At 45.3% G+C, this 18,632-nt stretch overlaps 1 protein-coding gene across 1 annotated transcript in view; it reads left to right on the top strand.

Annotated features, from left to right (window-relative positions):
• Nucleotides 1-18,632, top strand: part of LOC143142429 (interleukin-5 receptor subunit alpha-like) — a 42,743-nt gene that overhangs the window by 4,833 nt on the left and 19,278 nt on the right. Inside the window, exons 4-8 of the mRNA XM_076303296.1 lie at nt 14,402-14,571; nt 14,847-14,977; nt 15,142-15,277; nt 15,479-15,587; nt 18,492-18,573. Coding sequence (XP_076159411.1) covers nt 14,402-14,571; nt 14,847-14,977; nt 15,142-15,277; nt 15,479-15,587; nt 18,492-18,573 — 628 coding nt within the window. The remainder of the gene's footprint in view (nt 1-14,401; nt 14,572-14,846; nt 14,978-15,141; nt 15,278-15,478; nt 15,588-18,491; nt 18,574-18,632) is intronic.

Below are 18,632 nucleotides of genomic sequence, written 5' to 3'. Positions count from 1 at the left end.
AGAACAAGCAGCACCCCTCATATGTGTGACTCATGTGACATGTAGGCCTACATGATCTACCTATCACTTCACTATTTGACACTACCCTACATGGAGACATACTGTATCTCATGTTATAAATCAAGAAATAATTTCAGAAATTATGTTTTGTGCATATGGGTTAGCAGGCTACAATAAATTGCCCTAACAGACAGCAGCCTAATTTCGAGGTAGCCTATCACTAATACCTAAATACATGTAAAGGACAGAATAGTGACAGAACTGTAAGCTCAAATTCAAAAACGTTTGAAGTCTACCCAAACATATGCAAAGGGAATATAAATAAATTGTGTTGCATATAGCCAGCTTAATTAATGTCAATTTAAAGATTATGATTAGCAGTTTCTATGCTTTTTCCATTAATAGGCTATAGGAAGCCACGTTGTTGTTTAAACTATTGTTGCTTCTAGCCCACGTTACCTCCAGTTTCACTTGCTGCAGGGACACACACATTGCATAAGCGTTCTATTTGAGTTATAGCCTACATGCTGGAAATCCTAGTTCTCAGATGTAGAACGCAAATGTGTCTGGACGCCTCCGTTTGTATCAAAATAAGATGTTCTAAACGGAACGCGATCGTATTTAAGACATTAAGATCTCCAGTAGATGTAGTACGACACACATTGACAGTGAAATCAGATCAGACGTGTGAAGCACCGGGCATAACTTAATTTCGCAGGCTTCGTGGACCAGTAGGTTAATTGTTGAGGAGGCCCATAGTTTGAGAAAAGCTGCAGATCATAGACAGAGAAAGCATAATGCTCTGAGAACAGTAGCCAAAGGTCTTTCTGCACAAACAACAAGTGCCTTGGTGCGCGCACCCCCGCTTTCACTTTGACTCTGCATTTATACATTGTGACAAAAACTGTGTCAGACAGTGAATTTTGGTTTACTAAATTAGCATAATGCAGTAGCCTAACAATTATCATTTCAATTCTACCTGAAATCTGCTCACTGCAGACGTTATAATGCCGACCCAAGTAGCAGCACCTTGAAAGATGCACACTTTGAATTTGATCAGAGCGGCTCTGGTTCTTCACTGGCTAACTTGATGTGATTGGCTGGATGACCATTCAATCAAATCAACAGACCTATGTGTGTCTCTTTGTGTGTGCGTTATGGTAGATACGGTTCCAACTCTTTACGGGAGCGTTTATTTCCATATTTTACTTTCATTTTAATCTGACAAAAAGTGTGGGGGATAGAATCGTGTTCCAGCAAAAGTATGTACGTTATAACACCCACATCCCCCACGCTTGCTACGCGCCTGATTGAGCGTGAGACACAAGCATTTCAATGACTTCACACGCTCACACGCCACACATGGCATTTCTCACTCCGAAAAATTATTAACTTGCCCGGACAGAAATTTCTAAGGGCTATATTTTACAAACGTGTCACACAACGTTGCTGTCTGTGCGCCCATTCAGTTCAGGGCCCACTTCCCCGAAAGCATCTTAAGCCTAAGAGCGTCGTAAAGCCCCTCTTACGAACGTCTTAAGATTTGCCGACTGTTTCCCGAAACCATCGTAGCTTAAGAGCGTCGTGAAAACACTCGTAGATCTACGAGTGCTCCAGAGTACTCGTTACCGGCTAAGAGCGTCTTAACAGTACTTCTCACTGAGGTCACCAACAGGACATACAGAGGAATTACAACTTAGAATACATAATCCAATTTACGTTCCCATTCTTTATTGTGTTTACCTGTGATGAATCAGATTTTAGCGTGCAAAATAGCCCACATTTAATGGTCATAATAATGTGATGAAAAGCGGACAAAAATGCAATCAAGTTATGAAACGAGACGTTGCCAGAATAGTTTGACATTATCTTTGCTAAGTGAATATTTTATTAGGCCTATGAGGTAAAAAGCAGAGAAAGCAACATGTGGTTTTGTAACAAAGGGCCGACTCTAGAGCAGTCATATTGCTTGCCTCCAACCAGCCAATCAGAGAGCACGCTGCCCTCCGGGACTTCAGAACGTTGTTAATACAGAGGAAGAAGAAAGTTCTCGAGAGAGCTGGCGTTAATTGACTGAGTGTGCTGTTTAAATGATTGTTTGTTATAGTGTTTAAGGTGTATTTTCTACTTGTGTGCGTTCAGTAACAAGTGAGTATCTGTATTATGTTTGGTGTATGTTATGTGTCAAGTAATTGAAGAAATATCATATAAGCGTGAGGCACGCGATTCACACGTGCATTTACCGCGAGTGCATGTTTACCGCGAGTGAAATGCTTATGCTGTAAGTGTGGACTTAGCCACACATGTTAGGACACATTCCATATGAATGTCGAATAGTACCATGTTTATTATTATGTATGCCTATGTGACTTGTTTACCATATTATGCTATACTTACCTGTTACACATTCATCAGTAGTGTTAATGTTAATGTGGTGAGGTCATGCCATGTTCAGCTAAGCTAGGTTGCTATTATAACATGTAGCAGACATGTATAGGCTATAGCTCATGTTGTAGCTTATGTTTATTTGTATCTAGCACATAGCTGATTATTGTCTCTCTTTCTATTATCTCCTGCAGAACCACACACACACACACACACACACACACACACACACACACACACACACACACTTACACACCCATACACATAGACCTGTTTATTGGGATTCAGCCATCTGTGGATTTCTGCAATAAACCTGTTGGAAGAACATTTTGGTGTGCACATTCTGACCGATTGTCCCTCAGCGGCCACAGCTTTTAATTGACCTCAAGATCTAGTTAATGTCCATCAGAACATTTGGAGGCTCCAGCGAGGATCTCGTGACCACTGAGGATTTGCCCAAGATGTTCCAAGATCACAGAACAATTCCACACCCTGCCGGTGCCCGGCCCCGACGTACGGCAAGGCAACCAGCCTGGATGGATGACTGCAGTCTCCCTCCCAGCCCAATCACAAGCTGCCTACGTTCCCCAGGATGCAGTATACCCGTCCGAGCAACAGCGCCCCTACCACAGCATGGATGGAGCTACAGAGAGATATGCCAGGATGACACCTCTCACTCCCCTTCCACTAGATGATGACTCAGGGGCTGCACAAGGAGCGGACACAAAGTACCTGCACCTACCTGATATGGCAGGCCCTCTGTATCAGAGCACGCCTTTCTCACCTCAGAGTAAACCCACTTCAGGAACCACGCCGGAGGTCCTCGATGCACTGCATCGACTACTGGAGGAGAATCAGAAGATGCAGCGACAGATGATGGACCTGCACAGGCGACTTGATGAAGGAGCTGCGCAGCCAGTCCCACCATCACGAGTGCAGTCTCTCCTCCATCCCCCTCAAGTATCAGCGCCAGCCCAATGGCCACATCCCACACAGCAGAATGACAGCACGAACCAGTTCCCTTTACCGCCGCCACCTCCACTGACCAGTGGATACACGCCGCCTACAGATACTGGTGTCTGGCCACCGCCGCCACCTCCTGTAGCAGTCAATGATGAGGATGTGCACCAGCCATCACCACTGGTGCCGGACCTGGTAACAGAGCTCACTGGGCTGCTGCGAGACCTGAAGACAGCCAAACAGGTGCCACCTCGCCTACACCCAAGTCCCATGTACCCAGAGCCACATTATCCTGTGCCAAGAGCAATGACACCAGAGTACTGTCCACCGTACACACCATCTGAGATCGAATCAGAGTACAGCAGCCCTCTGTCCCCTCCTCAGCGTGAGACTGTGTACCGCGGTCCGAAGCCCACAATTCCAGTATTCTCCAAAGGGGACCCGAGGGAGTTCGCCAGACTTAAGGTTGCCCTGGAGAATCTGCTGCCAGTCGACGCATCAGAGCGCTTCAAGTACCAGATCCTGGTCGACCATCTTAAGTATGAAGAAGCCCTGCTCATCGCAGATTCGTACACAAACTCCCTGCAGCCCTATACAGATACAATGACCAGTCTAACAGAGCACTACGGACAGCAACACCAGCTATCACTTAAGAGAATTGCAGAGCTGATGGAAGCCCCAAGCATTGCACGCGGTGACACCAGTGGATTCAAGCGGTTTGCACTGAAAGTGAGAGCGCTAGTAGGCATGTTAGACCAGCTAGGAGACAGCGGACAGACAGAGCTCAGCTGCGGTTCCCATGTGACAAGGCTCCTGTCCAAGTTGCCTCAAGACATGCGGGCAGAGTTCAAGAGGTTCCTGTATCCCATGCGCATCACCATCCCAAGCCTCCTGAACTTCTCTGACTGGCTCAATTATGAGCTGAAAATTCAGGAGACCGTATACGAGTCATTGTATAGGGAGGATAAGAGCAACTCTGGGCCCAAGACAGAGCGACGACGTGAAGGCAAAGGGGTAAGGAACACTAGCATTCTGCATGCAACAGATCAGTCTGAGAGCACTCAAGCCATACCAAAGACATTCTCCAATGCCAAGCAATCAGAGAAGGCCACATATTGCCCCTATTGCAACCACAATCAGCACTTTCTCAACCAGTGCGCAAACTTTGCACAGCTCACAGTGGACCAAAGAACTGCGTGGATCAAGACCAACAAGGCATGCTGGCGATGCGGCCGCCGGCACCAAGCAGCTCAATGCCGTCTAAAGGTTTTATGTGAAGAGTGCAAAGGGAGGCATCTGCGAGCACTGCACGAGGTGAATGCCAAGCCTGCTACGGAGAACACATCTTGCCTGGTCAGCACAACCAATGAAGTCCTGTACCTAGACAGGCGGGCAGGGTGCAGCCAGGTTCTGCTCAAAGTGAGCAAAGTGCTGCTGCGAAATGGTGTGCACACCCTGGAAACGTATGCCATCCTTGATGACGGGTCGGAACGGACTATACTCTTGCCTGCAGCAACCCAGAGTCTTAAGCTTACTGGTGAGACTGAAGACCTGGCCCTCCGGACTGTCCGGCAGGATGTCCGAGTGCTACGTGGTACATCAGTGTCGTTCTCCATTGCACCAGCGGATCAGCCACAGAAGTCATTTAAGATAAATAGAGCTTTTACAGCTGATCAGCTGGGACTGGCGGAGCACACATACCCTGTGAAAGCACTTCAAAGAAAGCACAAGCACTTAAGAGACATCCCACTCAAGGCACTGAACCGAGTCCGCCCTCTGCTGTTAATTGGGTCTGATTACCCCCACCTCATCACACCAGTTGAGCAGGTGCGTCTGGGTCCCCCAGGAGCCCCAGCTGCAGTGAAGACAAGGCTAGGCTGGGCGCTACAGGGGCCAACAAAGCAGATCAAGCAGCAGGCTGCCGCACAGCAGTGCCTCCACATCTCCCTTTCACCCACTGCTACGCTCCATCAGAATGTTGAGAGACTGTGGCAATTAGATGTACTCCCCTACAGGAGTGAGAAGCTCGTCACACACTCCAGGCAGGATCAGGATGCCATCCACCTGTTGGAAGCAAAGACTACGCGCGTCAGCATTGATGGTGTCCAACGCTACGCCACCCCACTCCTTAGGGTGAGGAACATGCCACAGCTCAAGGCATCAAAAGAGGCAGTGTTAGCGAATCTCCGCAGCACAGAGAGGCGTCTGTTGAGAGACCCAAAGAGAGCAGTGGCATACTGTGCAGAGATTGACAAGCTGGAGAAGGCTGGCTATGCAGTGAAAGTCCCAGAAGAGGAGCTGAGAGATGCAGCTGAATCCTGGTTCATACCACACCACATGGTGAGCCACAACAATAAGAACAGGATTGTCTTTAACTGCTCCTATGTGCACAAGGGAAACAACTTGAATGAGCTGTTGTTACCTGGCCCCACTCTGAGTTCAAGTCTGTTGGGCGTTCTCCTGCGCTTCAGAGAACACACAGTCGCTATAAGCAGTGATATAAAGGGCATGTTTCATCAGGTGAGGCTGCTCCCTGAAGACAAGCCCTTGCTGCGTTTCCTATGGCGCAGCCTGAAGACAGAAAAAGCACCCAGCGTCTATGAATGGCAAGTTCTGCCATTTGGCACCACATGTAGCCCCTGTTGTGCCAGCTTTGCTTTGCAGAAGCACGTGTTTGACCACAGCCAGCCGGATGAGGATGTCCGCTTGTCCGTAGAGCGTTCATTCTATGTGGATAACTGCCTGCAGAGCCTCCGCTCTGCAGAAGAAGCCCGACATTTGGTGGACAAGCTCACAGCACTACTGGCAACTGGTGGATTTGAACTACGCCAGTGGGCCAGTAACCTCCCGGACGTCATCAGCCACTTACCGATACAAGCCAGGTCCGAGAGCAGTGAGCTGTGGCTTAACGAGTCCAGCACCGACCCACAAGAGCTGACCCTGGGGCTCCGCTGGCACTGCAGCTCAGACACTCTGGGGTACAAGTACCGGATGCTGGACCGACCCACGCCCACCATGCGGAACATATACAGCGTCCTGGCCCGTCTGTATGACCCACTAGGCTTCATTGCCCCTTTTACAACACGGGCCAAAGTCCTGGTGCAGCATTTGTGGGACAAACAACGAGAATGGGACGACCCGTCACTCCCGGACGACGTGCTGCTGCCCTGGCTGAGCTGGGAAGAGGAGTTGCAGCACCTATCCCAAATTTCACTGCCTCGCTGCTACGTAAGCCCTGAGATGGATACCTCCAAGTGTAAGAGAGACCTGCACATATTTGGGGATGCTTCGGAGAAAGCCTATGGCTCAGTGGCCTACTTGCGAGCAGAGAGCCCTGATGGTTGTGTGGAAGTGTCTTTCTTGTCTGCAAGGTCCAGAGTAGCCCCAAAGAAGCAGCTGTCGATGCCGAGGCTCGAGTTATGTGCCACACTCACAGCTGCTCAGTTGGCTGCACTGTTACAGAGAGTTGACTGTACCTATCCATGATGTCGTCCTCTGGACTGACTCAACCACAGTCCTAACCTGGCTCCAATCAGACTCCTGTCGATACAAGGTCTTTGTCGGGACGCGTGTGGCCGAGATCCAGGAATTGACTGATGCCTGCGCTTGGAGATACGTGGATACAGCCAACAACCCAGCTGACGACATCACGCGGGGAAGGACACTGCTGGAGCTGGCTAGCAACAGCAGATGGAGTCAAGGTCCAGCCTTTCTGCAACAGAGATCTGATTTCTGGCCTACACAGCCTTCAGGGAGAGACACAGAAGACGCTGCAGAACTGAAAAGATCCACAGTGTGCTGTTTTTCCATTACTGCTTCAACATCAGTGCTGCCTGATGCTGCCAAATTCTCCTCCTTTGGGGAGCTCACAGAGGCTGTAGCTAGAGCCTGTCACGGGGCGGAGGCAGACCAGGCTAGTCTGTCTGCGGAAGACTACCAGGAAGCAGAGAGAGAAGTTCTCAGCACAGCCCAGCAGGAGAGCTTTCCTGAAGAGTTTGGCCTCCTGAAAGCTGGAAAACTTGTGTCTGCCACCAGTAGGCTTCGCTGCCTTGCCCCGGAGTATGATGAGACCATGAGGCTAATTCGTGTTGGAGGGAGGCTACGCCGCACCGACCAGCTAGACCTGGATACCATCCACCCAGTGGTCCTGGACCCCCGACATAAAGTCACTCAGCTCATCATTCAGGCCACAGACAAGAGCCTGCACCACCCTGGGGCAGAGCGGCTGCTTGCAGAGCTGCGCCGCAAGTATTGGATCCTGCAGGGCCGTGAAGCAGTCAAGCGCCATCAGCACTCTTGCGCAGACTGCCAGAAATGGAGAGCTCAGCCAGCTGTGCCCAGAATGGCAGATCTACCTCCAGCGAGATTGAGACTGATGAAGCCTCCTTTTTTCTCCACTGGTATGGACTGCTTCGGGCCATTCACAGTGAAAGTAGGCCGGCGTCACGAGAAGAGATGGGGCATCTTGTTTAAGTGCCTGACAACTCGGGCTGTGCACTTGGATGTTCTGTCTAGTCTTGACACCGACTCCTTCCTGATGTCCCTCCGCAGATTCATCGCCAGGAGAGGCAAGCCTGCGGAGCTCCTGTCAGATCAGGGGACTAACTTCCGTGGGGGTGAGCGTGAGCTGCAGGAGGCCTTCAAGTCAATGCACCCTACCCTCCAGACTCATCTAGCCAAGTACCAGATTTGTTTTCAGTTCAACCCCCCAGCTGCACCACACTTCGGGGGTGTTTGGGAAAGAGAAGTGAGATCTGTGAAGGCTGCGTTCTATGCCACCATCCAGCCTCAGCCTGTCTCAGAAGAAGTCCTGCGGACAGTATTGATAGAGGTTGAGGGAGAACTAAACTCCAAGCCTCTCGGCTATGTGTCCACAGATGTGGCTGATGTAGATCCAGTAACCCCCAACCTGCTCCTCATGGGGCGGCTGGACCCTTCACTGCCACAGGCAATGTACTCCGAGTCAGAGCTGTTGAGTCGCCGCCGCTGGAGACATGCCCAGATATTAGCTGACCAGTTCTGGACTCACTTCATTCAGCGCTACCTCCCGGTTCTACAGACCCGTTCTAAGTGGCACAAGGATACTTCTCAGCTGCAACTGGGGACCATCGTCATGGTGGTGGACCCACAGCTGCCAAGGGCCCTGTGGCCACTTGGCCGCGTCACAAGCCTCATCCATGGGGCAGATGGAAGAGTTCGGACTGCTGTTGTCCAGGTCAAGGACAAATCTTATACCCGACCTGTTGCCCGCCTCATTGCCCTTCCTGCCATACCGGATACGGACATGGACACAGATTCCGTCAGCCCTTCTGTGGGTGACAAATTTGAAGGGACAAATTTGGGGGCGGCTGTAACAAAGGGCCGACTCTAGAGCAGTCATATTGCTTGCCTCCAACCAGCCAATCAGAGAGCACGCTGCCCTCCGGGACTTCAGAACGTTGTTAATACAGAGGAAGAAGAAAGTATCTGTATTATGTTTGGTGTATGTTATGTGTCAAGTAATTGAAGAAATATCGTATAAGCGTTAGGCACGCGATTCACACGTGCATTTACCGCGAGTGCATGTTTACCGCGAGTGAAATGCTTATGCTGTAAGTGTGGACTTAGCCACACATGTTAGGACACATTCCATATGAATGTCGAATAGTACCATGTTTATTATTATGTATGCCTATGTGACTTGTTTACCATATTATGCTATACTTACCTGTTACACATTCATCAGTAGTGTTAATGTTAATGTGGTGAGGTCATGCCATGTTCAGCTAAGCTAGGTTGCTATTATAACATGTAGCAGACATGTATAGGCTATAGCTCATGTTGTAACTTATGTTTATTTGTATCTAGCACATAGCTGATTATTGTCTCTCTTTCTATTATCTCCTGCAGAACCACACACACACACACACACACACACATACACATAGACCTGTTTATTGGGATTCAGCCATCTGTGGATTTCTGCAATAAACCTGTTGGAAGAACATTTTGGTGTGCACATTCTGACCGATTGTCCCTCAGCGGCCACAGCTTTTAATTGACCTCAAGATCTAGTTAATGTCCATCAGAACAGGTTTAGTCTGTAGCCTACTGCATCAAAATCTAAGCCTACACATTTCCTCTCTTTCTTACTCGACTTCTTTCTTATCTTCAAACGTGTTCTTAAGTGACACCGCGAAAAATTATTGCATGGTGCAACAATAAAATCTTAAAATAATTACAATTATTTATGTCTCTGTGTGGTATATAACCTACTTGGGATGCTTACATGCAGATGTCAAAGTGTTTCTATTTTCGTATTGATGTGAATGAATGTGTAGATCCGAAGTTTAAATGGTAGGCCTATAGCTGCAGTCACCTGCATCACCGTCAAATCAGAGGATATTTCAGAACTATTAACGTGGACAGCTCCCCTTAAGAGCATCTTAAGAGCAGTGCACGTGCGTTCACGCTACGAGCATGTTCGGGAAACAGTCGGAAAAACCAAACGAACGATCGTAAGATGAATCGTAGAAAACCCTCTTAAGAGCGTGTCTCCGTCGTTATCGGGGAAGTGGGCCCAGAGCTGCTGTTCAGTTACTATCGGCCAATCAGAAAATAGGATTTCTCAACCAATCAGGAAATAGTTTTGTTTTGATGTGGGTCCGCAACGTGGAGACTGCTGGTCCGCGGAGTCGTGGAGTGAAATTAGGCCCGGTGCTTCGTCTGATAATTTGCTGCGCAGTTAATCAAGATACCGCGGACCGACAAAAAAAGAAAACAAACGTTTCTGCTATCGATGTCATTAAATATGGAGCCATACAATAAAGTGGTGGTAGGCTATGAGCGTTCATTCAATGCAGGCGTCTGCGCGAGAGAAACTGAAACTAATCCATAATGTAGGTATCAAAGCTCCGCTTCAACCTGTTGAATTTAATTGTTTAACGGCACTTAATAGAACAACGTTGATTTTTGGAACTTCCATAGAAACAGAGCAGAGACTGTATAATACACTGTATAGCACTGAGTATTGTATAGTCAAATTTGAATATAACTTGGCCAAAAGCTAGCCTTCTCTGTTAAAGATCAACAGATCAGTGATTTACGCCTATCTGCTCGCCAAAAAAGCTGGTATTGTGTTTCCTGAATCCTTACATTCAGGCATTCAAATTAAACTTAATTAAAAAAACATGTATTTTTTTCTCCATTTCCTACCAATGTATGATGCTTGCATGAGGGAAACATCCCAAAACAATAGCACCCATATAATTCTTGCTGTTTTGAAAAGTATTTATTTTCTTATGCAAGCATCATGCAACCATGCAAAAGCAATGAAACTAATTATATCTTACATTAGAAAAGCAGTCCTCTGATGTGCATGGCACAAAACATTTAAGTGAAAATGCATGTATAACAATATAGGCATAATAATGATTATGATAATGATAATGACAATTTGATTTGGAGGGAGTGGGGTTGGGTACGTGTAGATGAGCCCTATGACTCCAAAGTCTGCCATGACTGGGCCTCAGGTCAAAGAAGTTTGAGAAAGGCTGGTCTACATAACCTGCATAACCTGATGCGCCTGAAGGCACGGGTTGAGGACCCAGTCAGTTACGTCACAATATGCACATTTGTTTAAATTCATACCTACGTAATCACCATGACCAAAACCTACCCATTGACCTACCTACCGACCCATGTTTTTATTTTTTTGGCTGTTACTGCAAACAAGAATATTTTTAAGGATGGCCTCATGACTGTGAAAATGGCTGACATTGAACCACAGTGCTTTAAATAGGAGCCCCCAGTATCAGTCATCAAGGCATCAAAATCTGCCACAAACACTTACAACACACAACATCACTCATAAACACACACACACGGACAGAACCACCACTGTTCAAGAGACCATTTTGGGGCTAAATGTGCTTTTTCTCATTAGGTTGTTTTCTGTTTGTTTATAGAGCAGAATGAGCCACTGCTGTTCAAAGGGCCCATTTGGGTGAAATTATTATTATAATTTATGTTATTATTATTTACTATAGGGTTCTAGAATAAATAAAACAGTGTGTTTGAAATAATGGAATTTGTGCTCTCTCATGAAGCTGGGTCTATGGGACATGGGGAGGGTGGGTCTCTGTTGATCGGGGGGAGGGGGCGTGGCGCCACGTAGTTCAAGCAGACTTAGGACTTTCATGTACTTCAATCAGGGGGAGGGGGCGTGGCACTGTGTCAATGCCATGCCCCCTCCCCCCTGAGAAACAAAGTCTCACTCCTTGCAAACTTCAAAACTTGAGAGCCCTGATAGCAGGGTTGTGCAAAATTCCAGAATTGAATTGAAACTTGCTTAAATTCCAATTCAATTCTTGAATTTCACTAGCATTTCAATTGAGGTTGCAAACAGGAAGCAGAATTGCAATTTGAATTTTGCACAACACTGGTGGATAGATGCTAGATAAGGTTTTTTTCACATGTTTAGGGCCTCATTTCACAGCCCGCTGGCTTTGCCCTTTTCCCCCAGGCTGTAGTTTCCTTGTTTCCCCATACAGGTGTGATTGGAGGCAGTCCATCAGCCCAATGGACTAGTTGCACAAAAGGTTCTCGGTGAGCTTGTTTGTTTCCTGTTGAGCCAGGTGTTTGAACCTGCCGCTATTCTGAATGTAACTAGATGTACCGCAGAGCGGTACAAAATATGACCGCCGCCCAGTCCAGCACATTTTTTCCACAAAAATAAATCACGCTGAAAGGCCTATATGATTCTAACTGTCTCACTAAATTGCATTATCCACACTCAATTCTCACTGTTATCTGCTAGACAACAAGTACCAAAACATGATTAGTTCATAGATTTCACATGTAAAATTCATTTTATACAACCCCATCTTGCCTGTTCATAATTCTGAGAAATTCTTGAATTGTGTGCATGTGTGCGTGCACACGTTTATGTTTATGTGTGTGGGTGTGTGTGTGTGTGTGTGTGCGTGCTTGTGTGTTTGTCTGCGTATGTGTGTTTGTGCATGTGCATGCATGCGTACATATGTCTACTGTGTGAGTATGTGTCATACATATGATTACTGTGAATGTATGTGTGTGCGTGTGTATCTGTTTATGCACATGTGTGCACATGGAATGGGTTAACATGACCCCTGGAGGCAAACATATGGAAAAAATTGGTCATCCTAGGCCCTACGGTTCTGAAGATATTCACAGAAAACTGTGTCTGCCCTACCCTCCTTTCGGGGGGTCCAGTCCAGCTACAGATCAAAACGAAAAACGATGGTTCCATGCTATCCATGTGGGGTTACATGCCCACCAAGTTTCGTGTACCCCGGTCTTTCAGTGTCCCAGGAATCCTTGTTGGTGTACGGTCACTAAATGTACACATAAATAATTTTATTGTAAGGCCCCCCATGAACGAAAGTTCACAAAACTTGGCATGCATTCGGAAGGTGTCATAATGATCCTACACTTTCAATTTCATGCAGTTTTGACCATGTCAGCCAGAGATATTGTGATGAAAACACCTAATTTTTTGCTTTTTAATTTTTAACTAGGTGGCGCTATACATGAAATAAGTGGTAATGGGATGAGTTGACATGCCCCCTTAAGACCAACATACAAAAAAAGGTGGACCTCCTAGGCCCTACGGTTCTCGAGATATTCACAGAAAACTGTCTCCGGCCACCTACAGGCCAGTTGGTGTATAGTAACATAAATTCATTTATTGTGTGGCCCCCCATGAACGGAATTCCACGAAACTTGGCGTGCATTCAGAGGGTGTAATAATTATCCTACACTTCCAATTTCGTGCAGTTTTGACTATGTTAGGTCACAGATACCTGTGATTACAACACCTCATTTTTACTTTTTTGTGTTTAACAAGGTGGCGCTATACATGAAATGAGTGGTTATGGAATGGGTTGACATGGCCCCTTGAGATCAACATACAAAAAACAAATGGTCCTTCTAAACCCTACGGTTCTCGAGATATTCACAGAAAACTGTGTCTGCCCTACCCTCCTTTCGGGGGGTCCAGTCCAGCGGGGGGGCTACAGATCGAAACAAAAAACGATGGTTCCATGCTATCCATGTGGGGTTACATGCCAACCAAGTGTCGTGTACCCCGGTCTTTCAGTGTCCCGGGAATCCTTGACGGAAATTTGGACATGTGAAAAAAAAAAAAAAAAAAAATCTGACTAAACCTATATGACCGCCGCTTGATGCGCGGCGGTCATAATTAGTGTCTACATGTCCTTCTTTATCGTAACGTGCTGCTTCACTACTGTAGGTGCCACACCCAACCGGGTCCCTGTAGACACAAATTACATTCAGAATAGCAGAAGGTTCAAACACACCTGGCTCTACAGGAAACAAACGAGCTCACTGAGAGCCTTTTGTGCAACGTGTACAGTAGTCCATACTGTAGGTGCACCCATGCACAGCTCACCTGTAAGCTTTAAATTAGCTGGAGCTCCTCCCCTCTGTAGGCAGAGAAAGCAGCAGATACTTGTTACTGCTTGCCGATCCGGTCATACCGTGTGCCTTTGTTTGAAGGCCATTCGGCCAACGCTGCTTATTTTGAGACCTTTGACTTAATAAATTGTAAACCTTTTGGAACTCACTCCATTACTGTCTTCCCTGTTACTGTGTTGTGCTCACATCATGCACATAACACCTACCATCCTAACCTCAGTTTTATCTGTGTGTAGGAGCAGGATGTTGTTAGTCATCCTCGCTTTGATATCTTTGATAACATCCTTCTATCTTAGACGGTTAAACAAATCTCACAAATCTAAACAAATCTCACCTGGTTTGATGGATAGGGAGTAATATCAGTCATTATGAGGCTTTATCAATACTTTCTAACCTTTTATGAATGTGTTTAATGCTTTATGGATATTGATGTGACTGATGTGTTACTATTTTTTTTTCTTTCCTCCAAATAAAATAATTGACAAGCCTCAACCAAGTATTGCCCTAGTGAGAACTTCCTTACTCTAAGCTAGTTCAGCTGAATGTATGAATTATAGTGCTGACAAATGGCCCTCTCTGACAGCTGTGCTCTTTCCCATAGATTTTGCGGTGAAGGCCAAGAGGTCCTTGAAAGACACAAGAAACATGTCCAAGGCCCATTTTACCACACACTGATTCCAGATCAGACATATCATATAATTTTGCAACTCAACGTGTCCTACCCAGACAAGTGGTACATTCAGACACAGAAGTGGGAAATCTGTAATGTTGGTAAGAGGTCACTCTGTGTCATTCCACAACTTGAGCTTGGGATGTTTGTTGAGTCTGAGTATAGTGAATATCAAAGTGTCAGTCTCTTGCACCTTTTTAGCAAAAAATAGTATTTGCACGTTTGTGTGAACTCATTATCTGCACTTTACTTGTTCTACTAAGAACTTCTGAACAACTTGTGTTTTTTTATGTTTTTTATTTAAAATTTTATTTGTGTTATTTACTTATGTTTTTTGCTGGGTGCTTACATTCTTCATAATTTTTTTGTGTCATAGAAAAACTGGGTCCTCTTCAAATAAATGCAACAATTCAGTCAAATCAGTTATACCTTGAATGGGATCTGCCTAAAAGTACATTTACAAACAACACTAAATGCTTTGAGTATGAATTGAAAGTCAATGATGAGGTAGGTAGTAGTCGTTTATAAAACCTCTCTGTGTTCTGCATGTTTGTTTATATGGGTTATGTGTGCTAGAATATGAACTTTGATGCATAGCAAATGAACGTCTCTCTCTGTCTTTCTCTGTGTGTGTGTGTGTGTGTGTGTGTGCGCCATTTAATGCTGCACAGGTCAGAATATTCGAAGAGCTATTGAAGTATACTGAGCCAAATTTGGATCCAACCCAAAAGTACAAAATCTTGATGAGAGTAAAAACGGCCTCTCACTGCTGTGACTCTCTGTTTTGGAGTGACTGGACTGTTTTAGGTAACATGCCCTGGTACAGTCGTAAGCTTATCAGGACAGCTATATATAAAACACATAACTGTCATACAGATGAGCTTGTGAAACTCTTATCTGATACTGTTTTCACATGTCTGTGACCCAGCTGAATGCATATTCCTGTTTTTGAGCTGAAGTGCACTATCAGTGCTTTAAGTATTGCCTGGTCTAATGTTTGTTTATTAGATTTGGACAAATCCGCAGAAGTCCCATTCCATACTAGCGTGATCATTGCTATTGTTCTCGGACTTCCCATGATCCTCTTGGCTATATTACTGCTCTGCAAATTTCAAAGGTCGGTAATGTGATGTAAGAAGCTTATAAAGCTCTATTAGATCTCTCAATGTAAACTAAGATGCTGTCTAATGAAAATTAAAATAGTTACATACTTTTTAGGCTTCATATTAAGTGCATTTATTAAGTGTCAAATTGTAATGTAATTTGTTTTGTAGAGAAAAGTAACATCTTAAGAGGAAAAGGCAGGCATTGTGTAGATATTGTGAGAAAGCACTTCTGTTAAAGACATCCAACACCAGGAACTGTGTTTTCACCTCGACATTATGCATCCTGAAAGTAGACCAGCTTTCAGTTTTACACACAGACATGTTCTTATCGTCAGACGGTCCCCAAGATTCTATACTGTAATTTTCCTTATGAAGCATACAATTGTGAGGTAATGTGAGTGACAGGGCTGGTCGGGGACAAAAATTAGCCCTGGCCCTGGTCGGGAATGGCGAGTATGTAAAAGACATAATTAAAAAGAAAGGCAGCACCGCCATAGTGATAAAGCAAAGCGATCTTCCCTGATGACGACAGTGGTCGACTAGTGGACCAATATGTGTTAAATTAGTTATATGTGCTTTAATTAAGTTAAATATGTCCTGCAGTGGCAGAGGAATTTGGATTTTTTCCCCTCTGTGGCCCTAATATTCCGTCATTTTATATATATAGCCTTATAGCTAGCCTAGAAATCTAGACGCACCCTAGCGGCGGCAAATTAATTTGCTCAGCCTGTACGTCTAGTATCGAACCATGGGAATTTCTATTGGCTTAACACGGTGGATGTTCTCCAATCACAGCGCTCTATTTCGTTAGAGAGTCTTAAGGCGGGCTTAACAGGATAACGACATCCTGCGACGGTGAACAACAAGGAAGGTGGCTATGGCGAACGAAGAGCGGTTGTTTGAATCGGCGTTGGCGTCAACTTTGGAGGAGTTGGACTTGTGCTTTTCTTTGAAAGTAGAGCAACACAATGCACTTAAGTCATTCCTTTCGAAGAAGGATGTATTTGCCGTTTTGCCGACCGGATACGGATATGGTCGTAGCGCTGGCCTATTGCATGCCTAGGCAGTTTGAAAGACAATTCTCTGCCCGCCCCTTGGATTAAGCAGGTGAATGATTCGATTCCAGACTATACATTTCAGTGATATAGGATGGCCCGCCAGGCTACCTTATAGCCTATGGGAAACTGTAAATTATCTAATGATTGCAACATCATGGGGCAGCTGTGGCCTACTGGTTAGCGCTTCGGACTTGTAACCGGAGGGTTGCCGGTTCAAACCCCGACCAGTAGGCACGGCTGAAGTGCCCTTGAGCAAGGCACCCTCACTGCTCCTCGAGCGCCGCTGTTGTTGCAGGCAGCTCACTGTGCCGGGATTAGTGTGTGCTTCACCTCACTGTGTGCTGAGTGTGTTTCACTAATTCACGGATTGGGATAAATGCAGAGACCAAATTTCCCTCATGGGATCAAAAGAGTATATATACTTATACTTACTTATCTAAAAATCATCATTTATCCAAAATGATTGAAATTAATGATCACATGTTTAAATAATGACAGTGGGTCTAGTTATATGTGATAACAATGTGTATGGGCAGTGGAATAACTACTGGTTTCCATTTGTGGTGATTGCTGACTGAGATAAGGGATGAGATTAAATAGATCCTGGAACTTAGCCTGGTCTGGAGCAGGCTAGCTCCACAGAATACATTTGTATGGTAACTTATACTGTACCATAACATATCCTATACTGCCCCCTATCCCACTTTTGTGCAACCGGATCACGGATAAATTGAGCCAGGATAACCAAGATATCCCAGCTTAATCCCTTATTCTAGTTTTGTGCAACGGGCCCCAGTACTCCAGGCTGCGTTGTTAGCCTACATTGCCGTGACACTCTGTGTACAGTACATAGCCTATTCGTATATGCTCAATAGTCTACGCATAGGCCTAATGTAGTGGTGGCCGAGTATGCAGTTGTGTAGGCGATGTGTGAGGAAGGGAGAGAGAGACAGCGCAGCATGTGTGTTGCTGTCACACACGCGCCCCCACCTCCCCGAAATAAGTAAGTAAGTAAGTAAGTAAGTAAGTAAATAAATAAATAAAAAGTTCAACTTTAGCTACACACCCCCAACCATCAGGAACATGCACTGGCATACGGTGACGCAACACAACTGTGTGTAAGCACCGTTAGACACACTGAGAACCATACCTAACTTTTAGGATAATATTAGTCCATCTTATTATTAATTTTGGTTCATACTAACAATCCCATACTACAATGTATACTAATAATTAGTAATTACAAAGGACTGGTCATTATCCTAGAACAAGGTGTAACCCAATGTATTTGACATGAAATTACAGGATTTCCTGTCTGTTGTGATGATGGTGATACTGAATGTGACATTTTATACATTTTCACACATTATCTTTATCTCAGGGGATATGCTAAATAGCCAGAAAGACAAACAGCAGTGCAAATATTGTCTGCACCCTTATGTCCATGCAAGTAGTGAAAAGAACGCCAAACTTTTGATCAAAGGACTTTCATCAAAATATTGTCCTCATGAAGGTCCTTTGACTGAATGCATGGCATTATTGTCATTAGAAGATGCTTGCATAGATCTAAGTGTGCAGAACATCTTCTTTGATTTTATATTTTTACACAAACAAAAGTGTGTGTGTGTGTTTGTCAGCCTCCAAAAATAGCACCGCTTGAATTTTACACAGTGCACACATTGTTGAAAACAGGAACTTGCAGGCATAGAAGAAAAACAACTGTTAGACTCACGCATTATTAGGGTTTTGTTTATTTGACTTAGAATTGACAGCTCCTAACTAAGTTTTCAGCTCTGGTCTTTGACTGCATGTGGTGTATTTGTGTGCCAGGGACTAAGCTTGACTTTATTTTGGCAGGGTTTTTGATAAATTGTTCCCACCAGTCCCAGGCCCATCCATCAAGATTAAAGGCCTGCTTGAGAAAGACATCATATCTCAGGTAACATATAGCATCTCTGATCTGCCTTTACAACCGCTTTTCAACTGCCTGTGGCATAG

Source organism: Alosa pseudoharengus, unplaced genomic scaffold (assembly GCF_046254945.1).
Source record: "Alosa pseudoharengus isolate Yale_2024_CS ecotype anadromous, Long Island Sound unplaced genomic scaffold, YU_APseudo_1.1 YU_APseudo_1.1_scf_24, whole genome shotgun sequence".
NCBI classification, from domain to species: Eukaryota; Metazoa; Chordata; class Actinopteri; order Clupeiformes; family Clupeidae; genus Alosa; species Alosa pseudoharengus.
The sequence above is the reverse complement of the archived record's forward strand: the minus strand, read 5'-3'. Positions and strand labels throughout refer to the sequence as shown.